Raw genomic sequence first — 23,771 nt, 5'->3', positions numbered from 1 at the left:
AAACCAAAATATGTGCCATTAGGGAACCTTTGTAAGAGGGGTGGGGGGCAGGGAGAATATGGGATAGGTCTACAGTAAAGGGCTGCAAATGTTTCCTTAGGATTTTAGGATGTTACCTCCTGTCACTGTTAAAAGGTTGTGCAAAAATAAATCTATCGTAAATTTCAATGGTGGGAATATCACAGTAGACCATCTTCTTCTACACCTTTGAGACTTTGGGGGGAAGTTTAAGAGCAGAAAAGGGAAGAATAGTGAGGTCTCAACATATATGACATCATGGAAGTTTACCCAGCCTACTTTCTGAAAGTAGTTCATGAGGAGATATGCCCACAGAAATGTGGGAGATCAGTAGTTTCAGCATACGTTATAAAATAGAGGTTTTCCCCACTATCCTAAAGTAGAGTCTTCCTGTGAAACCCTTTTTTTAAATTGAAATATAGTTAACATACAGTGTTATTTAGTTTCAGGTGTACAACATATTGATTCAACAATTATGTATATTACTCTGTGTTCATCTGTCACCATATGATGTTGTTATAATATTATTGACTGTATCCCCTCTGCTGTATATTTTTCCTCTGTGACTTACTTTTTTTTTTTTTATAACCAAAAGTTTATACCTCTTAATCCCCTTTATTTCACCACCACCCCACCCACTTCCCCTTTGGCAACCACCAGTTTATTCTTTATATTTAAGAATGTTTGGGTTTGTTTTGTTTTCTAGATTCCACATATAAGTGAAATTGTATGGTATTTGTCTTTCTCTGTCTTATTTCATTCACCATAATACCGTCCACAACCATCCATGTTATCACAGTGGCAAGATCTCCTTCCTTTTTATGGCTGATAGTCCATTGTATATATAACGTAGGTTCTTTATCCATTTATCTATTGATGGACACTTTGGTTGCTTCCATATCTTGGCTATTGTCAATTATGCTGCAATAAACACAGGAATGCATATATTTTTTTGAATTAGTGTTTTCATTTTCGTTAGGTAAATACCCAGTAGTGGAATTACTGGATCACATGGTAGTTCTGCTTTTAAGTTTTTGAGGAACCTCCGTACTGTTTTCCACAGCGACTGCACCAGTTTGCATTCCCACCACCCCTGTACTGTTCCTTTTTCTCCACACCCTCACCAACCCTTGTTATTTCTTGTCTTTTTGATACTAGCCATTCTGATTGGTGTAAGAGAATACCTCATTGCGATTTTGATTTGCATTTCCCTGATGATTGATGATGTCCAGCATCTTTTCATGTGTCTGTTGGCCATCAGTATGTTTTCCTCAGAAAAATGTCTGTTCAGATCCTCTGGCCGTTTTTTTAATCTCTGTGTGTGTGTGTGTGTGTGTGTGTGTGTAACTGTATAGGTTCTTTATATATTTTGCATGTAAATCCCTCATCAGCTATACCATTTGCAAATATCTTCTCCCATTCACTATATTGCCTTTTTGTTTTGTTTATAATTTCCTTTGCTGTGCAAAATTTTTTTATTTTGGTATAGTCCCAATAGTTTATTTTTGCTTTCGTTTCCCTTGCCTAGAAGACGCATCCATAAATGTGTTGCTAAGACTGATGTCTAAGAGATTACCGCCTGTGTCTTCTTTTAGAAGCATTATGGTTTCAGGTCTCACACTTAGGTCTTAATTCACCATAAGATTATTTTTGTGTGTGGTTTATGAAAGAGGCCCAGTTTTGTTCTTTTTTAAATATATAATTCATTATCAAATTGGCTTACATACAACACCCAGTGCTCATCCCAACAAGTGCCCTCCTCAATGCCCGTTTTCCCTCTTTCCCACCTCCCCCATCAACCCTGTTTGTTCTGTGAATTTAAGAGTCTCTTGTGGTTTGCCTCCCTCCCTCTCTGTAACCATTTTCCTCCCTTTCCCTCCCCCATGATCTTCTGTTAGGTTTCTCAAGATCCACATAGGAGTGAAAACATATGATATCTGTCCTTCTCTGACTGACTTATTTCACTCAGCATAATATGCTCCAGTTCCATCCACACTGCTGCACATGTACCCCAATGTTTATAGCAGCGCTTTCAACAATAGCCAAATTATGGAAAGAGCCTAAATGTCCATCATTTGATTAATGGATAAAGAAGATGTGGTTTATCTATACAATGAAATACTACTTGGCAGTTTTTTTCTTTTGCATGTAGCTGTTCCCAACACCATTTGTGGAAAGGACTGTTAAAAGAAAAAAAAAAAAAAAGACTCTTTTTCCCCATTGTATATTCCTGTCTCCTTTGTCATAGATTAATTGACCATATGGGTATGGGTTTATTTATGGGTCCTCTATTCTGTTTCACTGATATATATGCCTGTTTTTGCACTAGTACTATACTGTTTTGATCATTATAGCTTTGTAGTGTATCTTTGAAATCTGTGATTATGATATGTTCTTCTTCCTCAAGATTGCTTTGGCTATTCAAGGTCTTTGTGATTCCATACAAATTTTAATATTATTTGTTCTAGTTCTGTGAAAAATGCTGTTGGTATATTGATAGAGATTACATTGAATCTGTAGAGTGTTTTGGGTAGTCTGGAGATTTTAACAATGTTAAGTCTTCTAATCCCTGAGCAGAATATCTTTCCACCTGTTTCTGTCACTTTAATTTCTTCAGTCACCGTTTTATAGTTTTCAAAGTACAGGTTTCACCTCCTTGGTTAAGTTTCTTCCTAAGTATTTTATTCTTCTTGATGCAATTGTAATTGGAGTTGTTTTCTTAGATTTTCTTTCTGCTACTTTGCTATTAGTGTATAGAAATGCAACATATTTCTGTGTATTAATTTTGTATTCCTTGACCTTGCATTTATCAGTTCTAATAGTTCTGTTGGTACAGTCTTTAGATTTTTCTAAATCTAATATGTCACTTGCAAATAGTGACAGGTTTACTTCTTCCTTATCAACTCGGATGTCTTTTATTCCTTTTTCTTGTGTGATGGCTGCAGCTCAGGCTTCTAGTACTATGTGGAATTAAAGTGGCTTGAGTGGACATCTTGTCCTTATCTGAGAAAAAGCTTTTAGTTTTTCACCACTGAGTGTGACGTTAGCTGTGGGTTTGTTATGTGTGGCCTTTATTAGGTTGAGGTGTCCCTTCTAAACCCACTTGATTGAGGGTTTTTATCATTAAGGTATACTGTATTTTGTCAAATGGGTTTTCTGCATCTATTGAGATGACCATGTGTTTTTTATCTTTCCTCTTTTTAATGTGGTATATCACATTGATTTGCAAATTCTGAACTACTCTTGTATCCCTGCAATAAAACAGGGTGGGTGATTATTGTTTTATTGTGGTGGGTGATTTTTTAAATCAGTATTGCTGAATTCTGTTTGCTAATATTTTGTGAAGATTTTTACATCTATCTAAATCAGAGATATTAGCCCCACAGTTTTCTTTTTTTGTAGCTTTGGTATCAGAGTAATCCTGGCCTCATTGAATGAATTTGGAAGCTTTCCTTCCTCTTCTATTTTTTGTATAGTTTGAGAAGAATAGGTATTAACTCTTTAAATGTTGGGTACAATTCCCCTGTAAAGCCCTCTGGTCCTAGACTTTTATTGAGAGTTTGTGATTACTGATCAATTTGATAGCAGTCAGTCCATTTTGTATGTCTTCCAAATTCAGTATTGGAAAATTTTAAGTTCTTGGGTTGTTATCCATTTCTTCCACGTTGTCCAGTTTGTTGGCATACCATTTTTCCATAATATTTTTTAATCCTTGGTATATTTGTGGTGACAGTTGTTATTTCTCTTCCTTCATCTGATTTTGAGTCCTTTTTTCTTGACGATTATAGCTAAAGGATGATTAGTTTTGTTCACCTTTTCAAAGAACCATCTCTTGGTTTCACTGATCTTTTTTTATTGCTTCTCAGTCTCTATTTCAGTTATTTCTGTTCTACTCTTATTTTCTTCCTTCCACTATCTTTGGGGTGTGTTTTTCTTTTTCTAGCTCTTTTAGGTGTAAGGTTAGGTTGTTTATTTGGGATTTTTCTTATTTTCTGAGGTAGGCCTATATTGCTCTAAAGTTTCTTCTTAGAGCTACTTTTACCAGGGCCCAAAGATTGTAGCTCGTTGTTTTTCATTTTTATTTGTCTCCTTGTATTTTCTGATTTTTCTCTTTGATTTGTTGACACATTCATTGTTTAGGAGCATGTTACTTAGCTCTGTGTGTTCTTGTTTTTTTAGATTTTTTTTTCTTTTTTTTTTTTATTATTATTTATTTCTAGGAGAGAGAGAGAGAGAGAGAGAGCGTGAGCAGGGGAGGGTCAGAGAGAGAGGGAGACACAGACTCTGAAACAGGCTCCAGGCTCTGAGCTGGCAGTCAGCACAGAGCCCGACGCGGGGCTCGAACCCACGAACCGTGAGATCATGACCTAAGCGAAAGTCGGACGCTTAACCGACTAAGCCACCCAGGCGCCCCATAGATTTTTTTTTCTTATAGTTGATTTCTAGTTTCATACCATTGTGGTTGGAATGGAGACTTAATATGACTTCAGTCTCCCTAAATGTGTTGACGCTTTTTTGTTGCCTAACATGTGATGTATCCTAGAGAATGCTCCATGTGCATTTGAGAAGAATGTGTATTCTACTGCCTTGGGGTGGAATATTCTATACATGTCTGTTAGGTCAGTCTGCTCTAGCATGTTGTCAAAGCCACTGTTTTTTTTATTGATATTCTGTTTGGGTGGCTTATTCATTGATGTAAGTGGGGTATTGAAGTCCCTGGTATTATATTACTGCTAGTTTCTCCCTTTATGTCCGTTAATATTTGTTTATGTAATTTAGTATTCCAAAATTGGGTACATAAATATTTATAATTTTATGCCTTCTTGTCAGATTGATCCCTTTATCATTATGTAGTACCCTTTTGTGTCTCTTGATCTAGCCTTTGTCTTAAAGTCTATTTTGTCTGATATAAGCATTGCTAACTCAGCTTTTTTTTTCCTTCCATCTGCATGGTATGTTTTCCCATTCCTTTACTTTCAGTCTTAATGTGTCTTTAGGGCTAATGTGAGTCTCTTGTAGGCAGCATATAGATAGGTCTTGGTTTTTTGTTAGTTTTTAATCCATTCGATCACCCTCTGTCTTTTGGTTAGAGCATTTAGTACGTTTACCTTTAGGGAAATTATTGATAGGTATGTATTTCTTGCCCTTTTGTTAATTGTTTTCTGGCTATTTTTGTAGTTTTCTTCTATCCTTTCTCCCATTGCTCTCTTTCACCGGGATTTGATCACTTCCTTTACTGTTATACTTGGATTCCTTTCTCTTTAATTTTTGTGTATCCACTCTTGGTTGTTGATTTGTGCTTATTGGGTCCATATACAACAGCTTATGTGTACAGCACTGTATTATGTTGATGGTCACTTAAGTTCAAACATTCTAAAAGCACTAAGTTCTTACCCCTCCCCCACCTTTTATGTATATGATGTCATGTTTTACATTTTTCTTTATTTTGTGAATACCTTGCCTAATTTTTGTAGATATAATTTTACTACTTATAAAGCCTTTTAGCTTTATAAGCAATTAATCTACTACCTTAACATAAGTTTGCTTTCATTAGTAAAGCTTTATCCTTTCATAATTTTCTTTTAATTATGGCTTTTTATTTTCACTTAAAGAATTCCCTATGGAGTTTCTTGTAAAACTGGCTTAGTAATGATGAACTCCTTTAACTTTTGTCTGGGAAACTCTTTCTCTCTGTTTTTATTCTGAATGATAGCCTTGATGGATTGAGTATTCTTGGTTGCAGGTTTTCTTCTTTCAGCACTTTAGTTTTTGTTTGGTTGTTTTTTTGTTTGTTGGTTTGGTTTATTTTTTGTGTTTTTGTTTTTAGAGAGAAGAAAGCATGGGGGAAGGGTAGAGGGAGAGAGAGAATCTTAAACAGACTCCACACTCAGCATGCCACCCAGCCCACCCAGGGGCTCTATCGCATGACTGTGAGATCATGACCTGAGCCAAAATCAAGAGTCAGACACTTAACTGGCTGAGACACCCAGGCGCTCCTTCTTTCAGCACTTTAAATATACCATGCCGCTCCCTTCCAGCCTGCAAAGTTTCTACTGAAAAACCAGCTCATAGCCTTATGAAATTTGCCTTGTATGTAACTGTTTTCTTTTGCTGCTTTTAAGATTCTCTCTTTATCATTACTTTTGGCCATTTTAATGTTTCAGTGTGGACTACCTAGGGTTCATCTTGTTTGGGGCTCTCTATGCATCCTGGACTTTAATGTCTGTTTCCTTTTCCAGATTAGGGAAGTTTCCAGCTATTATTTCTTCAAACAAATTTTCTGGCCCCCTTTCTCTGTCTTTTCCTTCTGGAATCTCTATAATGCGAGTGTTATTATGCTTGATGGCATTGCTGAGGTCCTTAACTTATTCTTATTTTTTATTATTCTTTTTTTCTTTTTTTGTTCAGCTTGGTTGCTTTGCTGATATGTTTTTCTGCACTCTCTCATCTGCTGTTGATTCCCTCCAGTGTATTTTTTTTCCCTTTCAATTATTGTTTTCTTCAGTTCTGACTAGTTCTTTTTTCTACTTTCTGCTTCTTGGATGAAGTTCTCCTGGAGCTCCTCCACTGTTTTCTCAAGCCCAGTGTGTGCCTTTATGGCTACTACTTTGAATTCTTTACCAAGTAAATTGCTTATTGCCATTTCATTTTGCTTTTTAACTGTGATTTTTGTCTTATTCTTTCATTCAAGACCTATCCCTCCATCTCCTCATTTTGTCTATCCATGTTAGTTTCCGTGTTAGTTTGTCTATCCATGTTAGTTAGTATTAGGTAATTCAGCTACATCTCTTGGTCTTGAAGATAGTGGCCTTGATGAGAGGAAGTCCATTGGTGTTGTGTAATGCAATCCCCTTGGTCACCAGAATTAGGGGCTGTAGAGGTGTTCCTGGGTGGACTGTGGACACCCTACAGTTGAGGCTGAGCCATAATTGCAGCCCAGCTGGATGGACTGATCCATTTTTCCTGCTGTGGGTGCACAGGGCAGGGTTTATTCCCCAAGCTGTTGAGAGGTCTGTCTGAAGCTGCCGTGGGGTTGTTGGTGGGTGGGGCCATCAGTCAGCCTATCTGTCTGCAGTTAGCATCTCTGCCACAGTTGCAGGTACATTGAGGGGCAGGGATTGCCCTTAGAGACTGATCTGTTGGAAATGTGTGTGCCTGGAGGAGGCACCAGAGGAAGAATCACTTTGGAGTGGTACTGGTCCGTACTGTGGGATATGGTGGGGCAATAGCTGCTTTGGAGTGTGTGCAGGCTGAATGGAGCTGGCCCACAGGTGAGTGCTGGGGCAGGGCACGTGGTACTTGCAGGATAGATGGCTATCTAGGCTTAGGAAGGGGAAGAGAAATGGTGCCCACCAGCACTTTTTTTTTACCAGAGAAATCTGAAGATCCCTGACCTCCAGCACATATTCTAAGATTAGTCAATAAATCTCCTTCATGTATACACCCCAGAACTTTTTTTTTAACATTTATTTATTTTTGAGAGACAGAGAGAGACAGATCATGAGCAGGAGAGGGTCAGAGGGAGAGAGAGAGGGAGACACAGAATCTGAAGGAGGCTCCAGGCTCTGAGCTAGCTGTCAGCACAGAGCCCGACGCAGGGCTTGAACCCACAAACTGTGAGATCGTGACCTGAGCTGAAGTCGGACGCTCAACCGACTGAGCCACCCAGGCGTCCCACCCCAGAACTTTTTAAACTGCTGCTTTGGTGCTGTCTTGGGTCAAGTTATTATGGTAGTTCTTTAAGTTCTTTATGGTAGGGATTCAGTTTCCTGTCACCCTCTTGCCCTCCCCAGAGTTAAGCCTGGCTGATTTTTAAAGATCCTAATTTTAAGCTCCACTGTTTTGCAAAGCCAAATGTAATTGAAACTTGTCTTCCCCGTACAGCTTCCCCATGCCAGGGGTGCCTTCTATGGTGTCTGATCCTCTGGCTTCCTTGTGACTGTAGTGCCCTTCCCAATTCTGGCTAGCTTCACAGGGTTTGGGTTCCCAGCCACATCTCCACCCCTTCTGTCTTTCTCAGTCTCCTGTCTGTAGTCAACTGTGGAGGGTCTGCTCTACCAGTCTTCAGGTCATTTTCTGCGTTAATTGTAGAGATGTAGCTATTATCTTGGCGTGCCCATGGGGTGAGATAATCCTCCTCTGCATCTTCCCCGTGACTCCCTATGAAATCTTTCAGAAGCCAGAATGGCATAAATCACCATTATTTTGTGTGGAACAATTCTTGAGCGTTCCCTGAACCAAAAAATCACCTTGGGCTTTTCTGATGGCTTAGAACACATGCTGCTAATGGAGGCGCAGATGCTCACACACTTCGAAGCTCTGGCAGCTGGATACCGAGGTGCTGAGTGCACTTCCCGGGAAGGGGCTGGATGGCACCTCTCCCGCTGCTCTGAGACACCGGCTGTGCCCCTCGCTGCAACACCAGCGCTGAATGCTATTTGCACTTTTCTTTTTTCTGTAAAAGAGAAAATCCTCTCCAGTTTTTTTGTTGTCGTTGTTAGCAAAAGCAGGTAGTGATGTAGATCTATCACAAAAGCAAAGCGGCAAATGCGAGCTTTCAAAACGTGGGATACGTCTGTACTTACTTTCCTAGGACTTAGGCAGAAGATGAAAGTTAAACTTAGAGACTGAAAATAAAAAAGGTCATTCCAACCACACAGAAGACACGAAATTGTGTGGTATGATAGAGGAGCTGTAAAATGGGATCATATCACAATATATAAACGCATGTTGTACACCTCAAATTAACACAATATTGTGTGTCAAATGTATTTCAATAAAAAAGAAATGTTATAAGGGGGTAGGAGGGAGGTTCCAAAAAGTTTTCTGCACCTCTTCTGTCATTGGGTGAGGAATAAATTGGCTGACTTGAATACGGTGACAATGATACAGTTCAGATCTTCAGTGATCTGATTTCCATTTCCTTATCCCTCACATCGGAAGCCACAGGAATTGATGCCACTGTGCCTGTGAGCCATGCAAGTAACTGAGCATCATTTTCCCTCAAATTTGATTACAATCTCTATTTGCCCATGATTTGACATTATTTAAGGTGCTCATTTGTTTTGCATGTATGGACTCTTGCTGATTGGAATGTTCCTTAAAATGAAATTTCTCCCAGTCTGTTGAATTCATAAGAGATGCAGTCTGTGCCGCAAATGCCAGGCTCACGGGCAGAAGGTGCTGCCTTTGCACCGCAGGGGACCTTCCCCCCAGTTTTGTGGATGGAGCCTCAGAGTGGGAAGTGGAAGAGAAAGCATTCTCAGAGTAGCTAAAACGATCCTTTATTGCTCCTTGTTTACTTTTAACCACTGGCTTGCTATTTTCAGAGCCTCAGGGAATCTCTTGGGAGTCTCCTTTGGATGGGATGGAGAAAATATGCCATCGTCCAGAACCTGAACCGAACATAGAAAGACCAACTCTACATATGAAACTAAAAATTGAGGATTTTATCTTGCACAAAATGTTGGGGAAAGGAAGTTTTGGCAAGGTATGACACCGTGCTGTAGAATTCTACAGACCAGCTTCTAGGAATTGAAAAGCAGCACTCCTAAACTCATTGGACCAGAGCGAGTTGTGGGCGTGTAGAAAGGATTCCTGTGCATTTTTTGACTGGATGGCAAGATGTCTGACTAAAAGGAAATCTGGAACTCTAGGGAATAATGTCCTCTGCTTCCTGGGAATCATTGTTCCCAAACCACTTTGCTTTAAAGGTGTACTTCCCATATACTTACGAGTGTGATGTACATGGATATCAAAGAAATGAGAAGCTGCCTCAGTCAATTTCTATTTCATACAGAGGGTTGGGTTTTTTTGTTTGTTTGTTTGTTTGTTTTTGGTGGTTTATCTTTTGCTCCTTTCTCAGACTTAGAGAGCTGTTTTAGTTTGAATGCAATTTTTTTTCCTATCAAAAGTCTTCAGTCTTTGCTAGGACTAATGTCACAAAGTATCAAAGACTGAGTGGTTCAAACACCAGACATTTGTTTTCTTATCATTCTGAAGGTTGGAAGTCTGAGACCTAGGTGTCATAGGGTTATTTCTTCTGAGGTCTCTCTCCTTGGCTTGTAAATGGTCATCTTTCCCCTGTGTCCTCACATGGTCATCCCTCTGTGTGTATCTGTGTCCTAATCTTTTCAGCTTATAAGGACACTATCCTCCCCACTACCCTCCCCACACCCCCAGGGAACTTATTTTAACTTTATTACCTCTGCAACGACCTAGCTCCAAATATAGTCACATTCTGAGGTACTAGGGTTCAGGGCTTTGGCTTGTACATTTTTTGGAGGGAGCACAGTTCAGTGCATAACAAGGCTGTAGCTTGAGAGCCATGAGAAAAGTTTCATGGGGGAAAGTCCCTCCTCTAAATTCTTCCTGCCACACACTCAAGTTATGGGCTGCCTCTGTCAGTCACAGAAGACCAGAGGAAAAGGAGGAAGATGACATAATTTAACAATCAACTGTCAGTGATAGAAAATAACGGTCGAGCTTGCGAACATCAAGACGGATGCGATGGAAGCATAAGCCTTGGGGTTATTCTAGATGCCAAGGATATCTACTGCATTAATTGCTCTCTTTATTGTTTTATATTCTTGGATTAAACCCCTAGGAAAATTTTAGCCAGAGACTACTGCTCTATGAATCAGTGCATCCAAAGCCAGCATTATGCTCTGCACCTGCTCACCACACTTTGGCTGGGAAACTCACCCAGCTTATTTAATGGTAAACTAGAATGCAAATAAGCAGCACCACAGCCGAATGAAATTATGCAGCAATTGGCTTTGGATTTAAACACCAGCGCATTGCTCTTGGCAAAATCTATTCTGCCCTGCAAACTCGCTGATACCCATTAATTCTTTTAGTTCATTTCCGCAATAATATGAAACACAGCAGGCTCATTTGGTGTTAATCTGTGTAATAGGCAATTTTACAGCCAGTCTTCATTATAATTTAGCATCAATTAATGTGCAATTATAATCTGTTACCAAAAATTGAAAGCCCATTATAGAGATGGAAATTGCCTTTTCAGCTTCTTCATTTATGGCTGGTTTGGGGATGTTTTATTGAAAGAAACAATTACCGAAAGAGTACTTTTAATTGTTAATGAAATGTTTATCTTTCTTTGTTCCCATGTGTGCTTCTATATTTGAACAAGGTTAATAAGAAAGACATTAAGTTAAACCTACAAGCCTTAGTAAAATATCCCCAAAAGACACTGAGAGCCTCAGGTATCCTCTGCTCTATGTCCAAAACAGTACGTTTTCACCATCAGGACCCTGAGTCCCTATAGACTGAAGATGATGGGACCATGGGGCCCCTGGAGAGGAGGATAAAGCACCGAAGCAAAATGCGGAGCCATATTTCCCTTTCTCACAACATTAAGAATACTCCAGAATTTGTTTTTCTTCTTTCTTTTGGCTTTATATAGGAAGTACGGTTTGTCAACAAAATGGTAGCCTCTATATTCTTATTCTCAATTTACTTTGCAGCCCAGAAAAAAAATAGCATTGTTTTCTGGGGATATGCACATCATTCATTTACCTGCATTCTCGTAAGTTCTATGCCCTCTGTCAAGCCAGCTACCCCAAAGCTATATATCTGCACCATATTATTTTAAACATAGACACATGCATTTTCAGGATTGGTTGAGTGTCATTGACTTTGACATTCCCTAAAAGTCAAGAAGCAAATGACAAGTATTCTTAATAACTGTCATTTAGAGAGCTTTTTATAGTTTCCAAATCACTTTCCCATGTGGTAGCCATTTGCTTTTCACAATGGTCCTGCAAGTTAGAGAATGTCATGACAATTATCTCTTTTACACATTAGGAAACTGAAGCCCGGAGAGGTTAATTGGTTTGTCCACATCCCCGCAGCCAGTAAATGTCTGCGAAAAGAGACCCATGCTGGAGTTTTCTATTTCCAAATGCCATGTCCTCACAACTGTCAGTCGTCTGCTGCTGCATCATTTGCAAAGTCAAAAGTTGTAGAAACTCCCCAGTATATGCCATCTGGTGTCCTTTCATATAAGAGTCATGAAATCAAGTAGAAAAAGTAAATTTGGAGTTCGATTTTTCCACTGAGTAGCTCCATGCATTTGAGCAAGTGAAGTTACTCTTTGAAGTTAGTTTCTTTTTATTATTACTACCTGCCTTGCAGAGAGCTCTGAGCTAAGAATAAGATTGCACATGTGAAGTGTAGCAGAGTGTGTGACACACAGTAGGTCCTAAAAATGGCACTAGGTCTATGCCATCAGATGAAATGCTATACACTCTTGAGGCACGTGAGGAAAGCTGTATTCCCCTTGTATTATATTTTCACCCTGAAAAACTGGGTAAAACTCAGAGCTAAGTTTTATGCTCATTTGCCCTGATGTTTCAAGTATAATCACATCCTCCTCTCTGCTACTCGCTGCTGCTTCCTTCAGTATGCACTTAGCATCTGGGATTTCATATTATAAATGTCCTCAGGTCCCTGTGAAGATGGGTTATACTTCTTTACACAGAAATTTTTTTTTTTTTAATTTTTATTTCTAGGAGAGAGAGAGACAGCGTGAGCAGGGGAGGGTCAGAGAGAGAGGGAGTCACAGACTGAAACAGGCTCCAGGCTCCGAGCTGGCAGACAGCACAGAGCCCGACGCGGGGCTCGAACCCACGAACCGCGAGATCATGACCCAAGCGAAAGTCGGACGCCTAACCGACTAAGCCACCCAGGCGCCCCTACACAGAAATTTTTCAGGGCCCGAGAATAACCCATCCAATTGTATAGTAGTTTTGTGCAACCCTTTCAAAGTTACAAAGCAAGTATGAAACTCCTAAGTAATAGCCCACATCAGTGAAGTGCTCTATTTTGTCCCTGTAAAGGGGAGGGAGGGGGATTGGAGAAGAAATCCTCTTTATTTCATTTATTTCACCCAACACAGATCTCTCTTGGGACATGGTGTGTTCTTTAATGAGTGAGACCAAATTCTAAAATAAAGTTACTTTTTACCTTTGCTCCTAGGTCTTCCTAGCAGAGTTCAAGAAAACTAATCAGTTTTTTGCAATAAAAGCCTTAAAGAAAGATGTGGTTTTGATGGACGATGATGTTGAGTGCACAATGGTAGAGAAGAGAGTTCTCTCCTTGGCCTGGGAGCATCCGTTCTTAACGCACATGTTCTGTACATTCCAGACCAAGGTAAGTCTTCCGCTCAACCTTCATCCACCTCTCGCCCAGCAAATGCGCCTGTCTACGCCCGGGGTGGGGGTGGGTGCCCTCATTGGGAGGCATGGGGAATTGTCTCCATAGTTTTCTTTACCTTTCAGCTCACCTTCCATCTGTCCAAACAAATTTCTCCTTCTCCAAACACCAGTGAGATACTGTTTTGAATTTTTTAAAACATAGTCTGTTGAGAAGGAACTTGACTATTGGGTTTGTCTATTCGCTTGATGTTTAGAATTTGGTTTAACTCCAATAACCACCAGGATTCTAGGCAGCCTGTGACTTGCTTGACAAAGCAGTGCTTTGTGAGGGAGAAAGACGTGACGCTTGTTTATTCAGCTACCCTGTGTGTATTTGAAGAGACAAAAGTTGGACAGTAGATCACAGTGCGTGTGCACTATTATTTTCCTATATGCAGCCACAGAGAAGCAGCCTGTACGGTGGGCCTATCCATGAGTGAGGGCTGAGCAGTGAGGTAAAAGAGTGCATTTTGTCAGAAGGCTCTTATTCTGGAAGGATTCTCTTCCTGTTCTCCTTATGCCTTAAAAAAAATGCAGGTACCTGGGCGGCTCAGTTGGTTAAGTGACCAACTTTAGCTCAGGTCATGATCTCATGGTTCATGGCTTCAAGCCCTGTGTCAGGCTCTGTGCTGACAGCTCAGAGCCTGGAGCCTGCTTTGGATCCTGTGTCTCCCTCTATCTCTGCCCCTCCCCGCTCATGCTCTCTCTCTCTCTCTCGAAAATGAAAAACGTTAAAAATTTTTTAAAACTTCCATTGCCTTTTTTTCAGACCAAAAACTATTCAGGATCATTTTAGAAAATTTGGAAAATGCTTCACAGTTAATGAGGAAAATCATTTATAATCTCACCACCTACGTATACTCATCATTAATACTTTGAAGTTTAACCTTCTAGACTTTTCACTCAGTGGATTTTGTAAAATTAAAAATAGAAATGGGGGTACCTGGGGGGCACCTGGGTGGCTTAGTCGGTTAAGCGTCCGACTTTCGCTTAGGTCATGATCTCGTGGTTCGTGGGTTCGAGCCCCGCGTCGGGCTCTGTGCTGACTGCCAGCTCGGAGCCTGGAGCCGGTTTCAGAGTCTGTGACTCCCTCCCTCTCTGACCCTCCCCTGCTCACACTGTCTCTCTGTCTCTCTCCTAGAAATAAACAAAACAATTAAAAAAAATTAAAAAAAAAAAAAAAAAGAAATGGGGGTACCTGGGTGGTTCAGTCAGTTAAGTGTCCAACTTCAGCTCAGGTCATGATCTCATGGTTCATGCGTCCGAGCCCCACATCAGGCTCTCTACTGTCAGCACAGAGCCCACTTCAGATCCTCTGTCTCTTTTCCTCCGTTTCCCTCCTCCTTATCTGCTCCGTCTCTCAAAAATAACAAATTAAAACATTTTTTAAAAATAGAAACCCATTGTAAATACTTACTGTTCTGCAGCTGGTGTTTCAACACTCTCTCATATACATTTCTGACTATTTCACAACACGATTTATCTAACTAGAACAATTCTAACTTTCTATTCTGATTTAAATAACAGTAAAGTGAACATCCTTGTAGATCAGTCTTCATGCACAAGCATTATGATTTTCTTTTCCTTTTTTCTCCTCTCCTTCACACTCTCCGCACTGTACGTGGTCTAGAATAATAAGCAGAGCCATGTGGGACTGTGTGGTTAAAACCCAAAGAGCATGAAGGCTTTATTCTCTTATTCCATTTCAAGCCTGCATGATAATGTTCCACCTTAATGTTGGTATGAGTAACAGGCCTCTAGGCTGCCTCAGTCACAGAAGGCAGTAGTGAGGAAACCAAGGGAATCTGTCAGAAAATGTAGATGGCAACTAAGCCTTTTATCACTACTTCTGCAGCCCCCAGTAGATCCTCAACAAACGTTTAATGAAGGAATAAATGCATAAATACACTTAGATAAGAAAAAGAGAAACCAGATGTTGTTTTAAAGAGTACTTAATAATCATATGTAGTATCCAAAGCACCACAGAGGATATGGAAAAATATAATATAGTTCCTGACCTCAAGAACTTCATACTATAATACTAAAGGGGATGAGTGATACTCCTACCAGTGCTGAGTGATATGAAACTGCAGAGTGCAGACTCTACATTCCAGAGCTGAGAGAAATGAGAAATTAGAATATCAGTAGGCAGAAAAGGTCTTGGGCAGTAGAGGGGTGGTTGACTTCAGAAGAAGTATGAAGGAAGGGAGGGATCATAAGGTATTTAAGAGAAGGTGGGCTCATTTTCTGCAGCAAGAAGGCATTTGGAATTTCTGATAATGAGTTAGGTTCTCTCCCAGAAATGTCCTCCTGGAGATCATAAGTATCTGTCCATATGTTACCAAAATGCAAGGTGAGGGGCTTTGCTGTGCATTCCTCGTCTGCATTCCAGATCTTCTGTGCATCCAGGGATGCCTGATCTCACTTTTTCTCTTGGAAATATTGTAAGGCTTGTATCAGACTACTAAATATACTTAAGACCAGGCTTCTAAGAGCATGATGTAATTACATTTCATCTGGTACTTTCTCCCAGCTGTGCCTGTGTGTACACACACATATACATGTACACACACACACACACTTATATATATATATATTTGTATGTGTGATGGTTTTTGTATCTTCTAGGAAAAGCTCTTCTGAATGCTGCTCTGTAGAAAATGCAGAAATCTCCTTGTGCTGGTCTGTCAGAGCTTCAGGCAGTGTTTGCTCCTTTTTATCTCACAGGAGATGCTCTTAAAGTTCCATTCAGCTGTAATGTTTTACCAAAACCAGAGAAGTCAGTGAATGAGGAAGAGTGGCAGAGAATGTGTACATCAAATATAAAAATGACTGGCTCGCTCCTTAGGCTTCAAGGAATGGGTGCTTTCTCATTTCTAAGAAATAAGGGACTGGAAGGTGGGGGGGGCGGGGCGGGGGGGAGAATCTTGCATTATACTTTCCCAGGGACACGGAGTTGTTTTTGAGATGTTCTGATTTATTATTCACATCTTGCATGTCAAACAAAATAACCAATTAAATGCCACAGGTGAACATAAAAAGGAATAATTGAATGATTTGCTGTGGGAACATTTTGGAAATTGCCTTTCTTGAGGCAATGACAGTTACCTTCGCACACTAGTGTAGATATTAGGTAACATAAATGAACTATTGACTCTTCTGGAGAATTGTTATTTTTAGAAGTCATTCATTGGCTTTCTACCTACAAAGAGCCCAGCTGTTGAGTGCCGATTTTTCAGGAGATTCTAAAGACAGCTATTCACTTATTTATTATTGTTTTATTGAAGTATAATTGGCATGCAATATTCTATTAGTCTCAAGTGTATATCATAGTGATTCAATATTTTTATATATTACAAAATGATCCTCATAAGTCTAGTTAGCATCTGTCACCATACAAAGTTATTATAATATTATTAACTATATTTTCTATGCTAAACGTTACATCCTCATGACTGACTTACTTTATAACTGGAAGTTTGTGTCTCTTAATACCCTTTACCTATTTCTAATCACCTCCCCCAACCCCTCCCCACTCAGATAACTCACAATTTGCTTCCTGTATCTGTGTCACTTTCTGTTTTATTTTATTAGATTCTATATATAAGTGAGATCATAGAATATTTGTCTTTCTCTGACTTATAGCATAATACCCTCTAGGTTCACCCACGTTGTCACCGATAGCAACATTTCACTTGTTTTTACAGCTGAGAAATGTTCTGGTGTGTGTGTGTGTGTGTGTGTGTGTGTGATAGATGATAGATAGATGATAGATGATAGATAGATAATCTCACATATTCTCTATCCATTTATCTATCGATGGATACTTAGGTGGCTTCTATATCTTGGTTATTGTAAATAATGCTGTAATGGACATAAGGTGTGTATGTTTCTTCAAATTGGTGTTTTTATTTTCTTTGGATAACTATCCAGGAGTGTAATTGCTGGATCATTTGGTGGTTCTATTCTTAACTTTCTGAGGAACCTCCATACTGTTTTCCATAGTGGCTGCACCAATTTACATTCTGCCAATGTGCACGAGGGTTCTTTCCTTTTTTCCACATCCTCACCAATACCTGTTGCTTTTTGCCTTTTTGATAGTAGCCAATCTGATAGATGTGAGTTGATTTTCATTTGTGATTTTGATTTGTATTTCCCTGATAATTAGTGATGTTGAAAATCTTTTCACATACCTATTGGCCATCTGTATGTCTTCTTTGGGGAAATGTTTATTCAAGACCTATGCCCATTTTTTTAATCCATTTGTTTGGAGGGCATTTAATAATAAATTGTATAAGTTTTTGTATATTCTGGATATTAACACCTTATCAGATGTATAATTTTCAAATATCCTCTCCCATTCAGTAGTGTTGCTTTTTTAATTTGTTGATGATTTCCTTCACTGTACAAATTCTTTTTTAGTTTGATGTAATCCCATTTGTTTATTTTAGCTTTTGTTGCCCTGGCCTGATGACACTGGTCAAAAAATATATATCGCTAAGATACATGTCAAAGAGCTTATTGCCTATGTTCTTGTGTAAGAGTTTTACAGTTGCAGGTGTTATGTTCAAGCCCTTAATCCATTTTGAGTTTATTTTTCTATATAGTGCAAGATAGTGGTCCAGTTTTCCCAACAGTATTTATTGAAGGCACTGTGTTTCCCCCTGTATATTTTTGCTTCATTAGTCATAGATTAATTGACCATAAGTATGTGAATTTATACCTGGGATCTCTGTTCTATTCTCTTGATTTATGTGTCTGTTTTGGGCCAGTACCATGCTGTTTTGATTATGATAGCTTTGTAATATAATTTGAAATCTGGGATTGTGATACCTCCAGCTTTGTTCTTCTTTCTCAAGATTGCTTTGGATATTTGGAGTTTTTTGTGCTTCCATACAAATTTCAGAATTTTTGGTTCTAGTTCTGTGAAAAATACCATTGATATTTTGATTGAGAGCGTATTGAATCTGTACATAGCTTGAGGTAGTATGGACATTTTAGCAATGTTAACAATTCTTCCAATTCATGAGCATGGTATGTCTTGCCATTTATTTGTATTTTCATCAATTTCTTCCACCAGTGTTTTATAGGTTTCAGAGTATAGGTTTTTCACCTCCTTGATTAAATTTATTCCTAGGTCTTCTTTTTAATGCATTGTAAATGGGATTGCTTTCTTAATTTCTCTTTCTGATAGCTCCTTATTAGTATACAGTAACTAATACAACCAGTTCATATATGTTAATTTTGTATCTTGTGACTTTACTGAATTCATTCATTACATCTAATAGTTTCCTGGTGGAGTCTGCAGAGTTTTGTGTATATAGTATCTCATCTGCAAATCATGATGGTTTTACTCTTTTCAAATTTGGATACCTTTTATTTCTTTTTCTTGTCTTCTTGCTCTGCATAAGAGTTACAATACTATGATGAATAAAAGAAGTGTAAATGGGTATCATTGTCTTATTCCGGATCTTAGAAGAAAAGCTTATAACTTTTTACCATTGAGTAGAATGTTAACTGTGGGTTTGTTATATATGGTTTTTATGTTGAGGCACATTACTTTTATATCCACATTGTTGATAATTTTTATCCCAAATGGATGCTAAGTTTAGTTAAATACTTTTTCTGCATCTATTGAGATAATCATGTGATTTTTTTTATCCTTTGTTTTGTTAATGTGTATCACATTGATTTATGGATGTTGAACTATCCTTGCATCCCTGGAATAAATCCCAGTTGATTGTGGTGAGTGATCTTTTTACTGTGTTACTGAATTCAGTTTGATAAAATTTTGTTGAAGAGTTTTGAATCTGTATTCATCGGGGATATTTGTAGTTTTCTCTGTGGGTGTATGTGTGTGTGTCTGTGGTAACTTTGTGTGGTTTTGGTTTCAGGGTAATGCTGGCCTTGTAAAATGAAGTGTTCCTTCTTCTTTGATTTCTTTTAAATAATTTGAGTTAGTATAGGTACTAACTTTTCTCTAATGTTTGGTCAAATTCACCAGCCATCTGGTCTTGGATTGGTATTTTGGGGGAGTTTTTAAATTATTGATTCATCATTACTTAAAATCAGTCTATTTAGATTTTCTCTATCTTCCTGATTTGGTCTTCAGAATGTTGTATGTTTCTGGGAACTCATCCATTTCTTCTAGGTTTTTTCAATCTGTCGGTGTACAATTCTTCATAGTACTCTCTCATGATCCTTTGTATTCTTGTGGTCAGTTGTAACTTCTCTCATTTCTGATTTTATTTTGGCCCCTCAATTCTTTCTTGATGAGTCTGACCAGAGGATATCAATTTTCTTTATCTTTTCAAAGAACCAGATTTTAGTTTCTTTAATCTTTTCTATAGTTTTTTTAAGCCTCCATTCATTTCCATTCTGATCTTTATTTAAGTTCCTTCCTTCTGCTAACTTCGGGTTTTACTTTTTTTCTAGTTCCTTTATGTGTGAAGTTAAATTATTTATTTTTGACTTTTTATTGTTTCTTAAAGTAGTTTCTTGAAGTATTACTATAATCTTGTTTCTTAAAGTAGTTTTGTATTACTATAAACTTTTCTCTTATAATTTCTTTGTGGGGGGTGGGGATCCCATAGATTTTGGTAAGTTGTTTTTCCACTTTCATTTGTTTCCAGGAAGTTTTTATTTCCTCTTTCATTTCTTTGTTAACCCATTGGTTGTTTAATAGCATGTTGTTTGGTGACCCTATTTTGTATGTCTTCCACTTTCCTTCTGTAATTGCTTTTTAGTTTTATACTGTTTTGCTGGAAAAGACACTTGATATAATTTCATTGTTCTTGAATTTGTTGAGATTTCTTTGTGGCCAAACATGTGATTTGTCCTGTAGAATTCTCCATGTACACTTGAAAATAATGTATATTCTGTTGGTTTTAGATTAAATTTTCTATATTAGCAATTAAGTCCATCTGGTCTAATGTGTATCATTTAATGCCAATGTTTTCTTATTACTTTTCTGTCTAGATGATGTCTCTTTTGATGCCAGAGGTGTATTAAAGTCTCCATATTGTATTGTTATCAATTTACTGCTATCAATTTCTCCCTTATATTTTGTTAATATTTACTTATTACACATAGATGCTTTTTTGTTGGGTGCATAAATATTTGTGAATGTTATATCCTCTTCTTCAATTGATCCTTTTATTTTTAGGTAAAGGTGTGTGTGTGTGTGTGTGTGTGTGTGTGTGTGTGTTTAACAGTGTTTCAAGTCTGTTTTGACTGATAGAAATATTGCTCCATGCCTTCACTTTCAGTCTGTATGTCTTTAGATCTGAAGTGAGTTTCTTGTAGGCAGCACATAGGTGGTTCTTCTTTTTTTTTAATCCATTCACCTATCCTATGTCTATTGATTAGAGCATTTAGACCATTTAAACTTAAATTAATTATTGATGGATATGTACTTCTATTTTGTTGATTGTTTTATGGTTGCTTTTGCAGCTCTCTTTTTTCTTCTCTTGGTATCTTTCCTTGTGATTTGATGGTTTTACTTAGTGTTATGTTTGGGTTCTTTTCTCTTTGCTTTGTGTATATCTACTGTAGATTTTTGGCTTCCCAGTACCAAGATGGATGGATGGATAGGTGTGTGTGTGTGTGTGTGTGTGTGTATACACAAATACAAAGGTGTTACAATGTTATTAACTATATTCCCTATACTGAACTTTTGTTCTCTGTGACATACTTATTTTATACCTGGAAGTTTATACTTCTTAATCTCCTTCACCTATTTTGCCCATCCGTACAAATCTTCACCTGAGGCAACTACCAGTTTGTTCTATGCATGAGTCCCCTTCTGTTGTTAGTTTGTTTTCTTTTTAGTATTCTGCATAAAAGTAAAATCATATAGTAGTTGTCTTTCTCTGACTTCTTTCACTCACCCTAATATCCTCTAGCTCCATCCATGTTGTTGCAAATGGCAAGATAGATATATATGATATATGGATATAGATATATAGATACATATCATACAAATATCAGCCAAATACACACACACTCTCCACTTCTTTAGTATTTATCTGTTGATAGACACTTAGGTAGCTTCCACATCTTTGCTATTGTAAATAACACTGCATTGAACATGGGGTGCATATATCTTTTTGAATTAGTGTTTTCATTTTCTTTGAGTAAATACTCAGAAGTAGAATTACAAAATTATATGGTACTTCTATTTTTAATGGGGGGGGGTAGAAATCTCTATACTTTTCCATAATGGCTACACCAGTCTATGTTCCTGCGAATAGTACATGAGGGTTCCGTTTTCTCCATATTCTCACCAACACTTGTTCTTTCTTATTTTAAATTTGACTATAGTTGACACACAATGTTACATTAGTTTTAGTTGTTATTTCTTGTCTTTTTTTTTTTTTTTTTTACAAATAGTTTATTGTCAAATTAGTTTCCACATAACACCTAGTGCTCATCCCCACGATATTTCTTGTCTTTTTAATACTAGCAACTCTGACAGGTGTGAGGTGACTATCTCTGTGGTTTTGATTTGTACTTCCCTAATAATTAGCAATGCTGAGCATATTTTCATGTGTCAGCTGCCATCTGTTATGTTTTCTTTGGAAAATGTCTGTTCAAGTGCTCTGCCCATTTAACCAGATGGGTTTCTTGCTGTTGTTGTTGTTGTTGTTGTTGTTTTGGTGTTGAGTTCTTTCTATAATTTGGAAAATAACCCCTTATTGAATTATCATTTGCAAATATCTTCTTCCACTTGGTAGGCTGTTTTTTTGTCTTCTTGATGGTTTCTTTCACTGTGCAAAAGTTTAATATTTGATGTGGTCTAAATATTTACTTTACCTTATGTTTCCTTTGACTAATGAGACATATCCAGAAAAATATTACTAAGGCTACTCTCCCAAGATTTTACTGCCTGTGTTTTTTCTTTAGGACTTCTTTGGTTTCAGGTATTGCAGTTAGATTTTAATCCATTAAAAATTTTTGTATGTGTCTATGACATAAAAAAGTGGTCTAGTTTCTTTATTTCATTTTTTTTTTGCACAGTCGTCCAGTTTTCCAAATACCATTTATTGAAGATATTCTATTTTCTCCCTTGCATTTTCATTCCACCTTTGTCACAGATCATTGACAATATAAGCATGAGTTTATTTCTGGTATTTCTATTCTGTTTCATTGACACAGGTGTCCAGTTTTGTGCTGGGACCACACTGCTTTGATTATTGTAGCTGTGTAGTATCGTTTGAAATCTGGGATTGTGTTACTTTTAGCCTTATCCCTCTCTCAAGATTGCACTGACTATTTGAGGTCTGTTGTGGTGCCATTCAAATTTACAACTATTTGTTGTAGTTCTGTGACTAATACTACTAATATTTTGATAGGGAATACAGTGGATTGTGGATTGATTTGGGGAGTATGGACATTTAGTCAGTATTCTTCCAATCCATGAGCATGGAGTATCTGTCTCTTCATTTATGTCATCTTCCATTCCTTTCATTAATGTCTTAGAAGTTTTCAGAATTCATGTTTTTCTCCTCCCTGGTTAAATTTATCGCTAAATATTTTAAGCTTTTTGATGCAATTGTAACTGGGATTGTTTTCTTAATTCTTCTTTGTTAGCTCATTATTAGTGTATAAAAATACAACAGATTTCTGTATATTAATTTTATATTCTGGAACCTTACTGAATTCATTTATTCTATAGTCTTTTAGTGGAGTAACCGTGGCTTTCTATATATAGTATCATTCATTTTCAAATACTAATGGTTTTACTTGTACCTTACAATTTGGATGGCTTTCTTTATCTTATCTGTCTGCTGTGGCTAGGATTTCCAGTACTATGTTGGATAAAAATGGCAAAAATGGATATCCCTGTCTTGTTTCTGATTTTGTCTTAATCCTGATCACCACTGAGTACGACGTTAGCTGTGTGTCTGTCATACATGGTTTTTATTATGTTGAGATATATTCCCTCTAAATCTACTTTGTTGAGTTTTTATCATGAACAAGTGCTAAATTTTGTCAAATGCTTTTTCTGCAGCTATTGAGATGATCATATGATTTTACCCTTTATTTTATTATCACATTGCTTTGTAGATGTCAAACTGTCTTGCATCTCTGGGATAGATCCCACTTGATCTTGCTGAATAACCCTTTCATATTGTTGGATTTGATTTGCTAATATTTTGTTGAAGATTTTTGGATCTATATTCACCAAAGATATTGCTCTTTAATTTCTTTTTTGTGGGTGTGGTTTCTTTGGTTTTGTGTAAGAGTTATGTTGGCCTTGAAGAATAAATTTGGAAGTATTCTCCCTCTTCTGTTTTTTGAAATATTTTTAGAAAGATAAGTATTAACTCTTTAAGTATTTGGTAGGGGTGCTTGGGTGGCTCAGTCAGTTAAGCATGAGACCCTTGGTTTCAGCTCAGGCCATGATCTCATGGTTTCGTGGGTTCAAGCTCCACATCAGGCTCTGTGCTGACAGTGCAGAGCCTGCTTGGGATTATGCTCACTCTCTGCCTGTCCCCCACTCACACGGTCTCTGTCTCTCTCCCAAAATAAATA

General features: G+C 37.8%; 1 protein-coding gene across 1 annotated transcript in view; it reads left to right on the top strand.

Annotated features, from left to right (window-relative positions):
* Nucleotides 1–23,771, top strand: part of PRKCQ (protein kinase C theta) — a 127,970-nt gene that overhangs the window by 24,910 nt on the left and 79,289 nt on the right. The window contains exons 10-11 of the mRNA XM_039240374.1: nt 9,348–9,508; nt 13,018–13,191. Of these exons, the coding sequence (XP_039096305.1) occupies nt 9,348–9,508; nt 13,018–13,191 (335 nt within the window). The remainder of the gene's footprint in view (nt 1–9,347; nt 9,509–13,017; nt 13,192–23,771) is intronic.

The sequence above is a fragment of the Hyaena hyaena genome, unplaced genomic scaffold (assembly GCF_003009895.1).
Source record: "Hyaena hyaena isolate Hyena2069 unplaced genomic scaffold, ASM300989v1 scaffold_174, whole genome shotgun sequence".
Lineage (NCBI taxonomy): Eukaryota > Metazoa > Chordata > Mammalia > Carnivora > Hyaenidae > Hyaena > Hyaena hyaena.
Note: the sequence above shows the minus strand (reverse complement) of the source record. Positions and strands in the feature narration are given on the sequence as shown.